The 20,866-nt window shown below is 44.3% G+C and overlaps 1 protein-coding gene across 1 annotated transcript in view; it reads right to left on the bottom strand.

The window, feature by feature from the left end:
• Window positions 1-20,553, bottom strand: part of STAB2 (stabilin 2) — a 273,355-nt gene extending 252,802 nt beyond the window's left edge. The window contains exon 1 of the mRNA XM_075344716.1: window positions 20,416-20,553. Coding sequence (XP_075200831.1) covers window positions 20,416-20,499 — 84 coding nt within the window. The 5' untranslated portion in view covers window positions 20,500-20,553. The remainder of the gene's footprint in view (window positions 1-20,415) is intronic.
• Window positions 20,554-20,866: the final 313 nt, after the last annotated feature.

Below are 20,866 nucleotides of genomic sequence, written 5' to 3'. Positions count from 1 at the left end.
AAGCCTATATGGACTATTCCCACGAAGCTCAGAGATCGGGGGCACTAGCGCAACGAGGGGGATAGGGCTTTCCAAACAAGCAGCCCACTGAAATCCCAAGCGTGAGCTCCTGAGAGCAGGCTCTTCTAGTTAGCCACATTGGGGAGCGGGACCCGGAAAGCTCCATGCTGACAGGCCGCAAAGGACACTCTAAAAATACTGTGCCAGGAGGCAGGTCACAGACCACCAGGCAGTGCTGCAGGGGACAGGACCCGGACGAGCTCCCCAAGAGGGCAGCGGAACCCAGAGACTTGATTTACCCGGTTGTCAGCGCCTGCTTTATTGCTGAGTGAGTACCTGATTAACCCCTGCAACCAGCGAGCCTGTGCTACCCCTGCATACCATCCCACCATCCAGGGTCCCGGGGCCTTTCCCTACCCGTGGAGGGTAACGTCATCTGGCTGCCCCACTCCATCACCCCGGGTACTCCCCAACGGCAGCGGCGGTACTCCCAATTACCGTACACCACGGGTTGCATCACGAACTATATATATCGCCCCTGTAAATAACCCCTTCTTCATTCGGGTGTGACCCTTAGCCCCCGGGACTGGAGACCCTCGAGCCACGAGTAGTGACGTCCGGATCCGAGCAGTTCGACCGCTGCTGGGGCGTTACAGATATATGTTTTCAGTGGGGGATGCGGCTAGAAACTGTGATTTAGGCCTCCTTCACACGTCCGTGTCTCCGCTACGTGTTTGGTCCATTTCCTCACGTGCCGGAGACACGGGCACACGTAGACCCATTAACATTAATGGGTCTGCGCTCACGTGCGTGTTTTGCCATGGACCGTGTGTCCATGTGGATAATACCATGTGGTGTGCCCGTAGACATGTCCGTTTTTCTCCGGCATCACTGGTGTCACATGGACTGCACGGATGTTATCCGTGTGACACGCAGCGTAGAAAACACACGTGCCTGTGAAATAAAAAGAATTTCTGTACTCATCTTCTCCAGCACTGCTGTCTCTGCCGCTGCTGTGACTTGCTTCTGACCCCCGCTCATTACGCTCATTGCATATTCACTCCACTGCGGGCCGTAAGCAGCAGCAGCGGGCAGTCGGCAGGACCAGAGACCGAAGATCAGCACCACGGACAGCAACACCAGGGACAGGTGAGCAGAAAGTTCCTGTTCTCCGTGTGTTATCACGGATAACACACGGAGAACACACGTAGTGCCATAAACACGGCACATGAAGGGCATTACGCATCTTTGACACGTCCGTGAAACACGTGTGTGATTTTCACGGTTGTGTGAAGGAGGCCTTAGACTGGTACTGTCTCTTTTTTAGTTTAAATTTTTTATTCATTTTTTTTGCTATTTTTCTTTCATTCATTTATTTTAAACACTGTGTCACCATAAGATCTCAAAAAGACCTTCGGGGTGGCATTTTAACATATCTATACATTCTTTTTTTTGCTGATTTTCATATGTAGCTGGGGCCGATATATTAGCCCAGCTACAACGGAATTTCAGCCTACATGCTTCACAGAAAACTTGTCGACAAGTGCATCTCAATAAATTAGAATGTCATCAAAAAGTTAACTTATTTCAGTAATTCAATACAAAAAGGGAAACACATTATATAGAGTCATTACACACAGAGTGATCTATTTCAAGTGTTTATTTCTGCTAATGTTGATGATTATGGCTTACAGCAGAGGTCTCAAACACGCAGCCCGCTGGCTGCTTGCGGCCCCTGAGGCTACTTGTTGCGGCCCGCAGACACCTAGACCCCGTGACGATTGCGGCCCATTACATACACGGGGCCGCCGCCGTCAGCACTTTCCTTCCAGCGAGTATAATTTGCTGCACCTCGCAGAGAAGCACGTCTCTACACAGCTTTACTAATGGCAGCTGCTGCCAGCCAATCAGAGGCCAGCAGCTCACCTGGGTGTATTCTGATTGGTTGGCGCGGCTGCCATTAGTAAAGATGTGAGGAGTGAGGAGAGCAGCAGTGCCGCAAATCACTCCCCAGTAGGAAAATGTTGATGGCGGCGGCCCTGTGTACAGCACAGCGATCGTCATGGCACTCAGCCCTGTGGGCTGCAAGAAGAAACTAAGGAAGGCACTGAGGAAACAGAGGAGGGTGATATATATATATATATATATTTTTTTTTTTTATATATATATATATAATTTTTTTTTTTGTATGTGAACAACGTAATAACTGGATATTACTACAGGATGGCATATTACTACAAGGGGGCAATATGGGCACATTATTGCAAGGGCACCATATGGGCACATTACTACAAGGGCACCATATGGGCACATTACTACAAGGGCACAATATGGGCACATTACTACAAGGGTACCATATGGGCACATTACTACAAGATGGGGACAATATGGGCACATTATTACAAGAAGACAATATGGGCATTTTACTACAAGGGCACAATATGGGCACATTACTACAAGATGGGGCAATATGGGCACATTACTTCAAGATGGGGACAATATGGGCACATTACCACAGGGCACAATATGGCCACATTACTACAAAATTTGGACAATATGGGCACAATACTACAAGGGGGCAATATGAACACATTACTACAGAGGACAATAAGAGCATATTATTATTAAAAGATGAGGACCAGGATGGAAATATAACTACAAAATGTTGGCCAAAATTACTATATGGTGGTAATTGTAAAACAATATTACTTACAAGAAGGGGATACAATGTAAAAAAAAAAAAATCAAAATAAAGAATGTTTTTTGTTTTTTTCCCATAAAAAAGTATTTTTAATATATAAACTGAAATAAAAACATGCACATTTATTATAATAAACAAGCGAAAAATGTTAAAGAAATGTAATTCAAAATGTGTAAAAAAAAATACACGATCATTAAAAATGTCATTGGGTCCAGCAAAGAATGCGGCCGTCCCAAATATTTTTTTTCTATGTGCAGCCCATATACTCAGTCGAGTTTGAGACCCCTGGCTTACAGCCAATGAAAACCCAAAAGTCATCTCAGAAGATTAAAATAATTACCACAAAACACCTGCAAAGGCTTCCTAAGTGTTTAAAATTGTCCCTTAGTCTGTTTCAGTAGACTAAACAATCAGGGGGAAGACTGTTGACTTGACCGATGTCCAGAAGGCAGTTATTAACACACTCCACAAGGGGGTAAGCCACAAAAAGTCATTGCTAAAGAAGCTGGCTGTTCACAGAGAGCTGTATCCAAGCATATTAATGGAAAGTTGAGTGGAAGGAAAACGTGTGGTAGAAAAAGGTGCACAAGCAACCGGGATAACTGCAGCCTTGATAGGATTGTTAAGAAAAGGCCATTCAAAAATTTGGGGGAGATTCACAAGGAATGGACTGCTGCTGGAGTCAGTGCTTCAAGAGCCACCACACACAAACGTGTCCAGGACATGGGCTACATCTGTCGTATTCCTTGTGTCAATTCACTTATGACCAATAGACAACACTAGAAGCATCTTATCTGGGCCAAAGAGAAAAAGGACCGTTGCTCAGTGGTCCAAGGTGTTGTTTTCAGATTAAAGTAAATTTTGCAGTTCATTTGGAAATCAAGGTCACAAAGTCTGGAGGAAGAGTTGAGAGGCCTCAATCCAAGCTGCTTGAGGTCTCGTGTGAAGTTTCCACAATCAGTTATGGTTTGGAGAGCCATGTCATCTGCTGGTGTAGGTCCACTGTGTTTTATCAAGACCAAAGTCAGCACAGCTGTCTACCAGGAAATATTAGAGCATTTCATGCTTCCCTCTGCTTTTTGGAGATGGAAATTTCATTTTCCAGAAGGACTTGGCACCTGTCCACACTGCCAAAAATATCAATATCTGGTTTTAATTACCACATTATCACTGTGCTTGATTGGCCATCAAACTCGCCTGATCTAAAACCCATAGAGAATCTGTGGAGTATTGTCAAGAGAAAATGAGAGACACCAAAACCCAGCAATGCAGACGAGCTGAAGGCTGCTATTAAAGCAATCTGGGCTTCCATAACACCTCAGCCGTGCCACAGGCTGATTGCCTCCATGCCACGCTACATTGATGCAGTAATTCATGCAAAAGGAGCCCCGACCAAGTATTGAGTGCATTTACTGTACAGACGTTTCAGTAGGCCGACATTTCTGAGTTTAAAATCACTTTTTCAGTTGGTCTTATATAATAATCTAATTTTCTGAGATAATGACTTTTGGGTTTTCATTGGCTGTAAGTCATAATCATCAACATTAACAGAAATGAACACTTGAACTAGATCACTCCGTGTGTAATGACTCTATATAATATATGCATTTCCCTTTTTGTATTAAATTACTGAAATAAATTAACTTTTGATTATCTAATTTATTGAGATGCACCTGTAGATTTCTTAGACTTTAGCAGCTCCTGTTCCTTCACATGTTTTCAGAGTTCAGAGAAGGAAGCAGGGTAAGTGCTTCTTAATCTACACTGAACAAAGATATAAATGTAACACTTTTGTTTTTGTTCCCATTTTTAATGAATTGAACTTTAAGACTGAAAAACTTTTTCTATGTACACAAAAGGCCATTTTCTCACAAATATTGTTCACAAATTTGTCTAAATCCATGTTACTGACCAATTTTATTTTGCTGAGATATTCCATCCACCTCACAGGTGTGGCATATCAACTTGCAGATTAGAGAGCATAATTATTGCGCAGGTGTGCCTTAAGCTGGCCTTATAAAAGGTCATTCTAAAATGTCCAGCTTTACAGTATTAGGGGTCCGGGGAGGGTCAGAAAACCAGTTACTATCTGGTTTGACCACGTACTGTGCTGCCGTGGAGGTGTCTGATGTCACGGCAGTTGCTACGAGCGGTGATGTGGCTCTACTGGGAGCGAGTGACAGGCTTTTTGAAATGGAGAGTAACAGGCTTTTTGTAATGGAGAGTAAAAATAAAATTTAAAAAGGGGAGAAAGAAAAAAAAATAAATAAAGAGTTTGTGAAGTCAGTTAGGATGTTCGGCTTTGGTATGGCCGAGCACTGCTGGTGGGCCCCAGGAGTTAGGTGTTGATGTGCAGTGCCAGAGGGTTGTCCTCTTGCTCCCCCAACTAGGGCTGTGTCCTGGGGGATGTGTTGAGGTAAGGATGGCGCAGCGGGGAATAAATCAACCAGAGACGGTACAGGTAACTTTTACCTTTTACTGAACCTCTGCATAACAGTCCGGAACATTCTTTACAGACTTACAATGAAATGATGCTGGTTTTCCCTGCCCCGATGGGAGTTTGGCTTCTCTGCTTTGCGGTGATAGTGTATTTCTCCTGCTACTATTTCCCTACCTGGGAATAGGTATCTTGGTATCCTTGGATTTCGAAGGCAAGAATCATCTGGATTTGTGATCCCTTCTGGCAAGCAGGTGACTGGAATCCTGAAAGAAAACTCTCTATTTCTTCTAGAAGTTTCCAGACTCACACGTGCCACTGTGCTCCCAGGCAAATTTTACTACCCTTTGTAAAAAGGCTGTAGTCTCTCGGTTTTGTCACCGACCTTGAAAGCAATAGTGACCTAGTGACTGATACACTGACAAGTGTAGCTGGCCCCTCCAGAGGTATCTGACATCACCTCAGGAGAGGACCTCTCCTCAATACGCTTCTCATTTCACTTCACATCGGCTCAGACAGAAATTTACTTCAGAGCTAAGCTCCTCCCTTTTTGCCTTCTAGGGCTCATCATTCAAGAGTTGTTTTTCTCTCAAGTGACCACTCCAGTAAGGGAGTGTATGCAAATGTATGTTTTGTTGTGTGCAGCAGAGAAAACCAAATTCTCATTAAGGCTAACAATACATGTTATACAGATGGCAATACACATGTAGTTATCTGTGGCGCCTAGGCACAGGGCGCCACACATTTGCCAGTCTGCCATCTGCCCTGGACAATGAAAACTGGGATTTATCAGTGAAGAGAACACCTCTACAACATGTTAGATGCCATCAAATGTAAACATCTGACCACTCAAGTGGGCTACGACGTCAAAATACAATCAGGTGGAGACCCCGATGAGGACGACAATGATGCAGATGAGCTTCCCTGAGATGGTTTCTGTCACTTTGTGCAAAAATGCTTTAGTTTTGCAAACCGATTGTTGCATCAGCTGTCTGGGTATCTGGTCTTAGACGATCTTGGAGGTGAAGATGCTGGACGTTGAGGTTCTGGGCTGGTGTAGCTACGTGTGGTCTGCAGTTGTGAGGTCGATTGGATGTACTGCCAAATTCTCTGAAATACTTTTGGACTTGGCTTATGGTAGAGAAATGGACATTTAATTAACAGGCAACAGCTCTGGTGGACATTCTTGCAGTCAGCATGCCAATTGCATGCTCCTTCAAAATCTGCGATATATTTGGTATGGTGCTACACATTTTAGAGTGACCTTTTATTGTGGCCAGCCTAAGGCGCACCTGTGCAATAATCATGCTGTCTTATTGGCATCTTGATATACCACACCTGTGAGGTGGATGGATTATCCCTGCAAAGGAGAAGTGCTCACTAACACAGAGTTAGGCCTCTGCCACACTCACGTGAAATTCACGCACGTGCCGAGAGACACGTATTTCTCCTGCGTGTTGCGTGCAGGTAAGTACGTGTCTCTGGTACGTGCGGGACACGTGTGTTCTACGTGTGCTATCCGCGATAGCACACGTAGAACCGGTAATTAACATACTCACCTGGTCCTTCCTGCTGTCCGCGGTGCTGTCCATGGTGCTGATCCTCAGTCTCCAGCCCTCCCGTCTCCCCGCTGCTGCTGCTGCCAGGCAGTGAAGTGAATATTCAATGAGAATAATGAGCGGCGGTCGGCAGCAAGAGGCAGCAGCGGCAGAGACAGGAGGGCTGGAGAAGGTGAGTAAATGTTTTTTTTTTTTTCACTGACACGTGTGTTTTCGCCGGCGCGTGTCACACGGGACCGCATCCACACTACACCCGTGTGGTACGGGTGCGGGCCGTGTGACACCCGTGCTGCGGGAGAAAACACTGACATGTCAGCGCTTTGAAAAACGCACACACGTACAAACGCACACGGACACACGTTCCGTGTGGTTTTACGTGTGTGTGCCTGCTACAATAGGGTAGCATTGGTTAACGTGTCTCCGTGCCGCTGGTACGTGTAAAAAATGACAAACACGTGCCGGCGGCACGGATGTGTGTCACAGGCCTTAGACACATTTGTGAACAATACTTGAGAGAGAAAGGTCTTTTGTGTGCATAGAAAAATTCTTAGATCGTAGAGTTCAGCTAATGAAAAATGGGAGCAAAACAAAAAGTGTTGAGTTTATATTTTTGTGCAGTGTATATAGATAAAACTAGTACAGCAATGCAATGTGTATACTGAGATGGAGAAGGTAAACATGGTAATAAACCATGATTACCTTTTCTTTGGGGAGTGTGGTTCTGTGAGACAGCAGCTTTCCTTCCCCACAGCTCTACGAAGTTGTGAAAGCTGCTTAGACTGAACTGACATTTTAGAAAGTCAATGCAAGGATAAGCGTGGACTGCCTAAACATTTAGTCCAATTTCAGTCCTGAAGTAGTTAAATAACAGTCATTTTAGTTTTAATTCATAAAATCAATAGTGCACATGGAAAAAGACAACTTTGTAATACAGCTTATTAAGAAAAATGTGCTTCTTTCTACTGCTAGCTTGATCTTTCATTCTCCATTCATGAGTAAAATTTATTTTCAGTAAAGACTTATTTTCCAACTGCTGAGATAGGAGATGACAACTTGTGCTTTTAAAATTCTATGGAGTGGAAGGAGGAAGAACTAGAGGCAGAGAGAGGAGCTAGAGGCAGAGGGAGGAGCTAGAGGCAGAGGGATGTGCTAGAGGCAGAGGGAGGAGCTAGAGGCAGAGGGAGGAGCTAGAGGCAGAGGGAGGAGCTAGAGGCAGAGGGATGTGCTAGAGGCAGAGGGAGGAGCTAGAGGCAGAGAGAGGAGCTAGAGGCAGAGGGATGAGCTAGAGGCAGAGGGAGGAGCTAGAGGCAGAGGGATGTGGTAGAGGCAGAGGGAGGAGCAAGAGGGAAAGGGAGGAGCTAGAGGCAGAGGGATGAGCTAGAGGCAGAGGGATGAGCTAGAGGCAGAGGGAGGAGCTAGAGGCAGAGGGATGTGGTAGAGGCAGAGGGAGGAGCAAGAGGGAAAGGGAGGAGCTAGAGGCAGAGGGATGAGCTAGAGGCAGAGGGATGAGCTAGAGGCAGAGGGATGAGCTAGAGGCAGAGGGAGGAGCTAGAGGCAGAGGGATGTGGTAGAGGCAGAGGGAGGCGCAAGAGGCAAAAGGATGAGCTAGAGGCAGAGGGATGTGCTAGAGGCAGAGAGAGGAGCTAGAAGCAGAGGGAGGAGCTAGAGGCAGAGGGATAAGCTAGAGGCAGAGGGAGGAGCTAGAGGCAGAGGAATGTGGTAGAGGCAGAGGGATGAGCTAGAGGCAGAGGGATGAGCTAGAGGCAGAGTGAGGAGCTAGAGGCAGAGGGAGGAGCTAGAGGCAGAGGGATGTGGTAGAGGCAGAGGGAGGAGCTAGAGGCAGAGGGAGGAGCTAGAGGCAGAGGGAGGAGCTAGAGGCAGAGGGATGTGGAAGAAGCAGAGGGAGGAGCTAGAGGCAGAGGGATGTGGTAGAGACAGAGGGAGGAGCTAGAGGCAAACACAGTCATTGTGCTGCAACTCCTGAAAACAGTTATAGTTCTCCATAGAACTTCATGAGCACTAACTGTCATCGCCTATCTTTGTAATGAGAAAGTATGTATTGTCTGAAGATTTTACCTGCCAATTGAAAATGTTGAGAATGAATGATCAGTCTAGGTGGTGAAAGCACCAGATTTTTGCTATAAGATATATTACAAAATGTTCTTATTTCCATGTGTACGATTAATTTATGAAGACAAAAATGAAAAAAATAAACTGATGGTTACTCTTTAAGGACATCCTAAAATCAGCTTACTACAGTGTACAGCTATACATAGAATAAAAAGACATGATCATTAATGCCTCACACTTGTGGATGGAGAGAATTTTGTGATAGTGTGAGATGGTGACATCAATTAATTTAGTAGTAAAATACTGGAACATTATAGTAATTTTTACATGAAAAGTGGTAAAATACTTCCAGTAAGGGTTGAAGGGTTATAATACATTTTGTTTCATGGGAAATGACATCAGTTGGCATCAGTAAACCTCCATTCTTTTCTCTGTGAAGAATAACAAGTCCTGACATATCCTATTAAAGGCAATGTGCTTCATAAGGATCTGTTAAGATTTTGTTAAAAACATCGATCAGAAAAATAATCCTTGACAACACGTTATAATGCATCCAAGGCTCTGACCATTTCCTTAATGTTAAAATTTGGGTGTCATAATGGATCACATAAATATAATAATAATTTTGCTTTGCACAACATATCACGAAATATAGAATCCTTTACAACAGGGTTATATAAAGTGCGGCCTGCGGGTGGAACAGCCATACAGCTGGATGTGGCCCGTAGAAGGGCTGAAAACAATGCACTGCGGGCCACAACATGCCCTCCTCCACCATCTGATGACACTGCTATTGTGGCGCCCTGGACAAGCCAGGATGTCACAAGTACTACACCAACACACCCCACACCCCGGTCAGGCACACCTAAGTCAAACAAAAACCCTTGTTGCCTCCCTCCAGGGGCTGATGTCCACACCAGGGGGTGGGCCAGGCGGTTGGTCCCGCCCACCGAGGAGTTCGCAGTCCTGGAGGCGGGAAAAGTAGATGAGTTGAGGAGTGATGAGTTTTGGAGAGCAGTGGAGTAGGAGTGAAGTGAGGTGGTAAAGGAGCAGACTGACTGCGTTCGGGTGTGTGGCCCGGACGGTACAGCAAGGTTGGCAGACGGTGGTGACCGTCTGCAGGAGAGGCCTATTGGAGCCAGCCGTAAGGACCGTGGACGGGCGGTGGCTCGGCGGTACCGGACCGGTGAGCAAAGAAAAGCCAGCTCCATCCGGCAGGGCTTACGGACCCCGACAAGGCTAGGAGTCGCCGTTGAAATTGTCAAATCCGTTAGGGAAGGGAACCTCCGGGGTTTGCCAGCAGCCAAGTCCCGATAGAAGGCAACAGTCCAACCGATAGAGGGAAACACTGTCACCGCCAAGGCTACAGTTCCCAGGGCCAGAGCCTGCGGGCAAAAGGGGCTCCTTCAGCACCCATCCAAGCTGGGGAGCGGGTTACCGGTGGGAACCCATTGGAACCGTACACAAAACACAGGTGCAGGGAAAGGCAGTCACCATCAACCTGCAGGGAGGAGAAACACCGCAGCCGTCTGTGAGACCCGTCCATCCAGCCGTTTGTTTTACCGGAGACTTTGTGTTCATCATTGGCTGAGTGAGTAACACCGTGCCATGCGGCACAGCGCTGCCCCTGCGACCCTGCACCTCACCAGGCCCCGTAACCCGCCTGCCATCCATCCCTACCCCTTACCGGGCCCCGGGACCACCAAACCCCCTACCCACGGAGGGGAGAAATAACATCCAAGCTGCTCCCTGTCACCGCTCCCGGGATCCCTGTCCAGAGCAGCGGTGGTGTCACCAATCTCACCACAACCGTTGGTGGCGTCACGGACAATATCCCTAAACCACAAACATTCCCCCCTTTTCACTCACAGGCGAGGAACGCCGCTCGAGTCCCCGGGATCCGGCCCACCACTCGAGCCACCACCGAGCAACAGCAGCAGCAGCAGTAGCCGGACCCGAGCAGTGGGTGAGCGCAGCGTCCCCTCCTCCACCTGTGACACTATCATCATCCTCAAGATGCGGATAGCGGTGGAGACATTGGAGGAGGGGCTGCCAGCTCCTTCTTCCACCAACAAGCATGTGAGACAGCAGACGCGATGATGTCACATCATTGGCTCTGCTGTCTGGAAAGTCAGTGCTGGGGGAACGGGATCGAGGTGAGTATATTGTTTGTTTTCTTTTCATATGTGTATGGGCTCATACTGTATATAGGGGGCTATGTCGGGCTCATAAATTATATAGGAGGCACTGTGGGGCTCATACTTTACACAGTGTGTCCACCCATATCCTGTCCACCGCCATTAACTTGAGAACGGCGGCAGCTATAAGCATAGAAGTGGTGTGGCCACTCCATGCAGCTACCATACCCAATGACTTGTAGGAGGGTCTCCACAAGGTATCGCTTCACGTCCGCAGACTTGTGAGTTTAACACGTTCTAATCATAGCATTTTTGTATGCAAGGTGTCGATTCATATTGAATTGATGATGCCCTACAATATTTTAATTCACTTTTTTTTCCTCTATCTCGTTCTGTTTTCGAAATAAAAATGCTAACTCCATTGTTTTCCACCAGGTGGCGCAATAAGTGGTTTCATTGCGTAGCGCATGGCTACTTCACTATACTTAGACACCAGTTCTATGCCTATAGCTGCCGATGTTCTCAAGTTCATGGCGGTGGACAGGATATTGGTGGACATACTGTATAGGGGGCTATGTCGGTCACATAAAGTATATAGGAGGCACTGTGGGGCTTGTAAAGTGTATAGAAGGCTATGTGAGGGCTCGCATATAGTGACAGTTGAAGTAATTAGAAATGTAGTTTAATTCTTCTGATTCACTATGTCGCTCACCTCATGTGTAGGACATTGCAGCACCTATCCATGACTACGACCATGTACATAGTCACAGTTAGTAAGTTAGCTGCCAGTGGTTGTAGCCATGTATACCTAAGGTCCTGCAATGCCCTGCACAGGAGGTAAGCAACATAGGTAATCAGGAGAACTATACTACATTTCTAATTGGAGGTATATGCTAATATTGTTATTATTATACCTACTACATATTGGGATAGGATAATGGAGACGGGAATACGCCTTTAACGCCTACTCAATATTAAGTGACACAATTAATATTACTAAAAGAATAATTATTATAATTAATATGTTAATAATATTGAGTAGAACTAATTTCAGTCTATTAGTTCAGCCTACACCCCAGTCATGGTCTCTTATGGGAAAATTAATTACCTACCTCTGTTTACGACAATACATGACATTTGCAAAGGACAGAAAGTCATTGAAAGCAGCACTTGTTTTTTTTTTTTTACATTTACGGAAAGTATTAAGACTCCTTTAAATTTTTCACTCTTTGTTTTATTGCACCAGTTGATAAATTCAAAAAAGTTAATTTTTTCTCATTAATGTACACCCTGCACCCCATCTTGACAGAAAAATATCTAGAAATGTAGAAATTTTTTCAAATTTATTTAAAAGAAAAACTGAACTATCACATGGTCATAAGTATTCAGACCCTTTGCTCAGACTCTCCTATTTAAGCCACATGCTGTCCATTTCCTTGTGATCCTCCTTGAGATGGTCCTACTACTTCATTGGAGTTCAGCTGTGTTTAATTAAACTGATAGGACTTAATTTGGAAAGACACACACCTGTCCATATACGACCTCCCAACTCACAGTGCATGTCAGACCGTATTAGAATCATGAGGTCAAAGGAACTGCCCAAGGAGCTCAGAAACAGAAATGTGGCAAGGCACAGATCTGGACAAGGTTACAAAAGAATTTCCACAGTACTCAAGGTTCCTAAGAGCACAGTGGCCTCCATAATCCTTAAATAGAAGAAGTTTGGGACCACCAGAACTCTTCCTAGACCTGGCCATCCACCCAAATTGAGCAATCATGGGAGAAAAGACTTAGGGAGAGAGGTAAAGAAGAACCCAATGATCATTTGGCTAAGCTCCAGAGATGCAGTAAGGAGATGGGAGAAAGTTCCACAAAGTCAACTATCACTGCAGCCCTCCACCAGTTGGGCCTTTATGGCAGAGTGGCCCGACGGACGTCTCTCCTCAGTGCAAGACATATGAAAGCCCGCATAAAGTTTGCAAAAAAGCACATGAAGGACTCCCAGACTATGAGAAATAAGATTCTCTGGTCTGATGAAGATAGAACTTTTTTATTCATAATTCTAAATGGTATGTGTGGAGGAAACCAGGCACTGCTCATCACTTGCCCAATACAATCCCAACAGTGAAACATGGTGGTGGCAGCATCATGCTATGGGGTGTCTTTCAGCTGCTGGGACAGGACGACTAGTTTCACTTGAAGGAAAGATAAATGTGGCCAAGTTCAGAGATATCCTGGAAGAAAACCTATTCCAAAGTGCTCTTGACCTCAGAGTTGGCCGTAGGTTCACCTTCCAACAAGACAATGACCCTAACACACAGCTAAAATAACAAAGGAGTGGCTTCAGAACAACTCTGTGACCATTCTTGACTGGCCCAGCCAGAGCCCTGACGTAAACCCAATTGAGCATCTCTGGAGAGACCTGAAAATGGCTGTCCACCAGCGTTCACCATACAACCTGAAGGAACTAGAGAGAATCTGCAAGGAAGAATGACAGAGAATCCCCAAATCCAGGTGTGAAAAACTTGTTGCATCATTCCCAAGAAGACTCATGGCTGTACGAGCTCAAAAGGGTGTTTATACTCAATACTGTGCAAAGGGTCTGAATGCTTATGAACATGTTATATTTCAGTTTTTAGAGTTTAATAAATTTGCAAAAATTTCTACATTTCTGATTTTTTCTGTCAAGATGGGGTGCAGACTGTACATTAATGAGAAAAAAAAAGAACTTTTTTGAATTTACCAAATGGCTGTAATGAAACAAAGAGTGAAAAATTTAAAGGGGTCTGAACTACCCACTGTATATCAATCAGACAATAGGTAAAACAATGAAAGTGCTGGGTTACTACAACAAATGAAGTTTTAAAGTGTTGTACCATGAAGAAAACACCTTTAAATATAAAAGAGGGGCAGGATTTCACTATCTCCACTAGTCCAGATCAACCAGCTTTATTGTAGATAGAATCCATTTCTATCGATTGTGGCATATCATTGAAGGCAATTCAACTGATTAGCTACCTATATGGGTAGGTTCACCCCTAGAGTATTAAAAAATCATCCAGAAAAGTGGGACGATCTTTTTCACACTTGTCATCTGTATACAATCCATTTTGTTTTACAGTAGCAGCAATTAATAATGTACAAGACCATTTACATTTCCTATGTTACAGAATTGCAATATATTTTAATAATAAGATGCTACACTGTGACTTGCAATTTTTTTTCTCACATCCATATAGTTGAATGGGTGTGTCTAAAGGCCCCGTCACACGCAACGACGGATCTAACGATATATCGCCGGGGTCACGGATTACGTGACGCACATCCGGCATCGTTAGCGACGTCGTTGCGTGTGACAGCAAGGAGTGACCGTTAACAATGGAAAATACTCACCTTATCGTCCATCGTTGACACGTCGTTCATTTTCATAAAATGTGATATCGATATTCGATGCGCAATGTAAATCTATGGGAAACCCGAATAGTTGCCAAATAGCAACTATTCGGGTTTCCCATAGACTTACATTGCGCATCGCATATTCGCATAGCCGTGACCTATTCGTTGAATATTCGCGAAGCCGAATATTGGGGAAAATTTGTGATATTTGATCATCCCTAGTAAGGACACATAAACCCACCCTCCCCCCACAACATCAATATGGCCCAGTATAGCTCGTGATGGGGCTGTCATCCAGGGGCAATCCTTTTAAAGGTCAGGGTGTCAATAGATAACAAGAGTGACAACATGGCAACAGTACAACCATGTATAAACAATCTGAGAAATAATGACAACGGCTGATGAGTTTTCCGCACAGTCTCTTTTGTGGTAGCACTGAACACACAGAGATTTGTTAACACGGGTGCAAAAGACAAGCAAGTGCCCATACCAAACACATATCTGCTCTTATTTGCCCCGGATCAATTTGTTCTGCACCAAGGGCAGCGCAGACCACGGCTAATAGCTGGTTACTGCTAGGAGACAGCAGCCTCTATTAAGATGAAGAAATACGCACTATTATTATTACTCCCTCTGGTACATCAGGGACACATTTTTTGCAGTTATGTGCTATTAGTGAAAATCAATGATCAATTAGAATATATTCACATGTCAGATAAACTCCATTCATTTGTGTTTTTTCAGCCTTAGCACATGGATCTCTGAAACCCCAGTCAAATGAAATGGAGGTCTGCAACAAATCTGTCACATGTCACTAAAGTAATGGTAAAATCATTGTTACTTTCTTCATACACCTTCTTACTAATTTAGTGTGAAGTGCTATGGAATTTTAGCTAAATCTCTTCTGATGTTAGGCAACATTCACACATCCATTTCTATTTCTAAATTTCATCTAAAGGCTGCTTTACACCAGACAATCTATCGTGCGATAGATCGTCGGGGTCACGGTTTTTGTGACGCACATCCGGCATCGCTGGCGATGCCGGCCTGTGTGACACCTCCTAGCGACGCAGTATCGCTAACAAATCGTGAGTCGTGTACTGCTCGCTAGGTTCCATAATATCGTTTAATTTAGTTGTTCATCGTTTCCGGGGTAGCACACGTCACTCCGTGTGACACCCCCGGAACGATGAACAGCAGCTCACCTGCATCACGTGGCCGCCGCCGGCTATGTGAAGGAAGGAGGTGGGCAGGATGTTTACGTCCCGCTCATCTCCGCCCCTCCGCTTCCATTGGCCGGACGCCGCTGTGACGCCGAACGTCCCTCCCACTCCAGGAAGTGGACGTTCGCCGCCCACAGCGAGGTCGCACGAGAGGTAAGTATGTGTGACGGGGGTTAGGCTATGTGCACACGCTGCGGAAAATGCGCGGATTTTGCAGCGGATTTCTCGCGGAAAAGCCGCGGATTTCCCGAAAATCTTCAGCACAGGTACTTCCCAGCCATTTCTATGGCATTTTGGAAATGCTGTGCCCACGCTGCGGATTTTTCCGCAGCGGATTTCGTGCGGATTTTGGTCCGGAAAAATCTGCAACATGTCAATTATTGTTGCGGATTTTCATCCGGATTTTGGCTTTAAAATTGGGGAAAAAAAAAAAATCTGCACCGAAATCCGCATCAAATCCGTGGCAATTCCACGGTAAATCCGCGGCAAATACGCACCTTTGAAAAGGTTAGGGAAGAAAAACTCCACAATACCATAACACAAATGTGAAGGGTGGGTCCAGATTTTTCTGGAACCCCACCCAATTAGCACAAACTCATCAACATATTAGAGATAAGAGGACAAGAGTTTTTTTAGTGCAAAAAAATTACAAAATTTTATTAGACATAGTGGGGAAATATATCCAAACAGTCATTAAAAACAAGTTAAAACATTAATGACGGATTACCCCCACATGGGACATGATGCAAAGGCTAAGGTGTATACATATAGAGCATATGGGTATAACACACTCAGTTGTACAGAAAAAGCATGTGGGTGTTATCTAACAATCAGCCGAACACTTTATAATCATACTGCCAGGCAGAGTTGCTGCAGTATTAAGCACAGCTATACTTGAATTTGAGACCCCACTAGAGAACCTGCACAAGCAGATACCAGTACCAAAAAACGCCCTGTATCAGTCCAACCAAGTAAGGAGGGGAGCTCCGCCAGGAATAGAGCCTCTGGAAGACTTACGTACGTTTCGATATTAATGGTTAATAATCTTCATCAGGGAGGAGGCGTCCTCCTCCCTGATGAAGATTATTAACCATTAATATCGAAACGTACGTAGGTCTTCCAGAGGCTCTATTCCTGGCGGAGCTCCCCTCCTTACTTGGTTGGACTGATACAGGGCGTTTTTTGGTACTGGTATCTGCTTGTGCAGGTTCTCTAGTGGGGTCTCAAATTCAAGTATAGCTGTGCTTAATACTGCAGCAACTCTGCCTGGCAGTATGATTATAAAGTGTTCGGCTGATTGTTAGATAACACCCACATGCTTTCTCTGTACAACTGAGTGTGTTATACCCATATGCTCTATATGTATACACCTTAGCCTTTGCATCATGTCCCATGTGGGGGTAATCCGTCATTAATGTTTTAACTTGTTTTTAATGACTGTTTGGATATATTTCCCCACTATGTCTAATAAAATTTTGTAATTTTTTTGCACTAAAAAAACTCTTGTCCTCTTATCTCTAATACCTTTGAAAAGGTGCGGATTTTGCGGGAAAGCTGCGGATTTTGATGCAGAAAAATCCGCAGCTACATTCTCCCGTGGACACATAGCCTTACTGACTTTGTACGACACGGGCAGCGATTTGTCCGTGACGCAAAAAGGATGGGGGCGGGTACGATTGATTGTGAAATCGCACAATCGGTCGTACCATGTAAAGCAGCCTTAAGGCTATGTGCCCACGGGACTCTGTATCTGCGGATTTTTCTGCATCAAAATCCGCAGCTTTCCCCCGGAATCCGCACCTTTTCATAGGTGCGGATTTTGTGCGGATTTGACGCGGATTTGATGCGGATTTGACGCGGATTTTGTTGCGGATTTTGCAATTTTTTTTTTTTTAATACAATTGAATAGGCAAAATCCGCGCGAAAATCCGCAACAATAATTGACATGCTGCAGATTTTTCCGCACGAAAATCCGCATGATTTCCGCTGCGGAAAAATCCGCAGTTTGGGCACAGCATTTCCCAAATGCCATAGAAATGGCTGGGGAGTAGCTGTGCTGAAGATTTCTGGAAAATCAGCGGCTTTTCCGCGAGAAATCTGCGGCAAAATCCGCGCATTTTCCGCAGCGTGGGCACATAGCCTGAGTTCACATGTCCTGTAATCATCCGGCAGAACAGATCGTGCAGAGATCCGTTGGCAAAAAAAGTTCTGCAGACACAACTTATTTGTCCGTTTTTAAATAACTGAGTTTTGCAGGATCCTTTTTTTTAACTTGGAGTCTATAGAAAAAGGATCCATTAATGGATTACTATATGCTGTATCTTCCATTTAAAACTGATCCAGTAAGCAGAACACGGATCCTTTACAAATGCAATAAAAACGGAATATAAATAGCAATGAGTTATCGGATCAGGTTTCCATAGACTCCAATGTAAAAAAAACAGTCCCTGCAAAAATCGATTTTTTCAAAATGGACAAGAAAGTTGTGTTTGCAGAACTTTTTGCCAACAGATCCCTGCAGGTTCCATTCTAACGAATGATTACTGGACATGTGAACTCAGCCTAAAGGCCCCGTCACACACACAGATAAATGTTTGGCAGATCTGTGGTTGCAGTGAAATCATGGACATATTGTTCCATTTGTACACAGCCACAAACCTGGCACTGATTGCCCACAATTTCACTGCAACCACAGATCTGCCACAGATCTGCCACAGATCTGCCACAGATCTGCCACAGATCTGCCACAGATCTGCCACAGATCTGCCACAGATCTATCTGTGTGTGTGACAGGGCCTTAAGGCCTCTTTCACACGTTCGTGAAAAACCATGCACGTTTTTCACGGACTTGTCAGAGGTGCGTTTTGCCCTCCGTGAGCCGTGTGTATGGCACACGTGTGTTCTCCATGTGTTATCCGTGATAACACATGGAGAACGGGAACTTTCTACTCACCTGTCCCTGTCGCTGTCCGTGGTGCTGATCTTCGGTCTCCGGTCCTGCAGACTCCCCGCTGCTGCTGCTGCTTCCAGACGCAGTGAAGTGAATATTAAATGAGCATAATGAGCGGCGGTCGGCAGCAAGTGACAGCAGCGGCAGAGACAGCAGGGCTGGAGAAGGTGAGTAAAGTTTTGTTTTTTTTCCTCACAGACATGTCTTTTCTCCGGTGCGTGTCACACGGAACACATCTGTGTGGTCCGTTTGCATTGTGTGACACGTTTGCGTTCCGTGTGACACCCGTGATGCCGGAGAGAAAACAGACATGTTGCCATGACAAACACACGGACACACGTAAGTACGGAACGGACACACGTAAGTACGGAACGGACACACGTAAGTACGGAACGGACACACGTTTCGTGCGAAAATACTTATGTGTGTCCAAAACCATAGGAATACATAGGTCTACGTGTGTACGTGTCTCCGGCACGTGAGAAAACTGCCAAACACGTACTGGAGACACGTACGTGTGAAAGAGGCCTAAAAAGGACCGCTTTACTCTTATACTTTCTATTTTGCCTCAGATTGCCTGAACTTGTAATTATCCATTTCCCCTTAAAAATGGATCAGTGAAAAAGGAATGAAACACAAGTCTCCACAGTATGTTATCTGTTTTTACGGCTCCCCATAGATTTTTATGGAAGATCTGCAAAATGGATAACAATAGGATATGCTCTGAGTCTCACGGATGGGACACATGGATATGAATTGTATGTATGGATCATTGGGAAACAATAGGTCAGCACACGGATGTGTAATAGTAGCTTTACAAGAAGAGCAATGGTAAAGTAACGTTATGTACTCTAAGGGTGCTATAAATATCATGCAAAATAATAACTAGAAGTCTAAAGCTATGTGCACGCATTGCTTTTTATTAACGCTGCATTTTTGTGCATTTTTGGCCGTAAAAAACGCAGGAGTAACAATGCACTGCGTTTTACCGCGATTTTGTGCGTTTTTGGCTGCATTTAGCTGCATTTTTGATCACTGCGTTTTGCTGCGTTTTTCCAATGCATTGCAGGTGTGGAAAAACGCAGGAAAACACAGGAAAGAATTGACATGACCATTTTCTTTTGTCAGGTCAAAAACGCAGCCAAACAAAACTGCACTGTGTGAACAACAAAATTAAATCTCATAGGCTTTGCTGGGGAAGCCAAGTCATGCAGTTTTGAGCCCAAAAACGCACCACAAAAACACGGTAAAAAATGCAACGTGCGCACATAGCCTAAAATAGCCATTACATCATTGCAGATTAGTTCTCAGGGTTAAGCACGATAAACTACATATACAATATAGTAAACATGTTATTTATACAGTACCAACATATTCCATATCAATTTACAATTGAGCGTGGACATGTACAGACAATAAACACATTACAAAGTAACACGTAGTTCACGGGTTATAGGAGTCAGGGCCCTGGTTGCAAACTTGCAATCTATAAATAATATTATATATATATACACATATATGTATACATATATATATATATATATATACACGCACACACACAAAATAAATACATAAAAATATATTATATATATATATATATATATATACTGTTCATACAGTATATATATATATATATGTATACATACCGTATATATATATATATATATATATATATATACACAGTATATATAGAATTTGCCACAAAATTTCAATAGTTTCAGAGACTAATGTAACATAGAAGAAGTGTTATTGTGTAAGCGATGAAATAATATAAAAAAGGAAAGTGTAATAGATAATACTAACTTTCGAAAACAGTACCTGAATTGGTCTCAATAATATCTCAAAATCTGTAAGCAGCCACAAATATAGAAAACCCCATACCTACAAACAAATACAGTGACTAAGATCAACAGATTAAGGACAAGCATAGTTATTTCTTACTGTGAACGCTCCAGACCCTGTACAAATGCTGATGACCCCCAGAAGAGCCGGGATAATTAACACTGGCGCCTTTTTCTCCATCATGATGAAAGTATTACTGTGTTACTTTTGAATAAATTGATAAATATGATCGATAGTTCCAGGGGCTTTACATTGCGCTGTGTGCCCTGTGCCGGCTGTGTCTTTAAATAATGATATCAGTCCCACCTCTCTTTCCTGTACAGGGTTAAACAGCTGAGCATATGAAATCTGCCAATCACAGGAAAACATGAAAAGTTTCACTATGTGAGCTAATAGCTGCCTATTGATACTGCAAAATGGCAGGATATCCTAAATGAGCAATGCAATGAAGAGACTGAGTAGCCGCTGACAACAAACTCTCATTCTTGTCATCTACTTGTTTACTGGGGTGTTGAAAGTGACCATTGAATATGTTACATATTATTGTTAA

This window comes from Anomaloglossus baeobatrachus, chromosome 4 (assembly GCF_048569485.1).
Source record: "Anomaloglossus baeobatrachus isolate aAnoBae1 chromosome 4, aAnoBae1.hap1, whole genome shotgun sequence".
NCBI lineage: Eukaryota > Metazoa > Chordata > Amphibia > Anura > Aromobatidae > Anomaloglossus > Anomaloglossus baeobatrachus.
The sequence above is the reverse complement of the archived record's forward strand: the minus strand, read 5'-3'. Positions and strand labels throughout refer to the sequence as shown.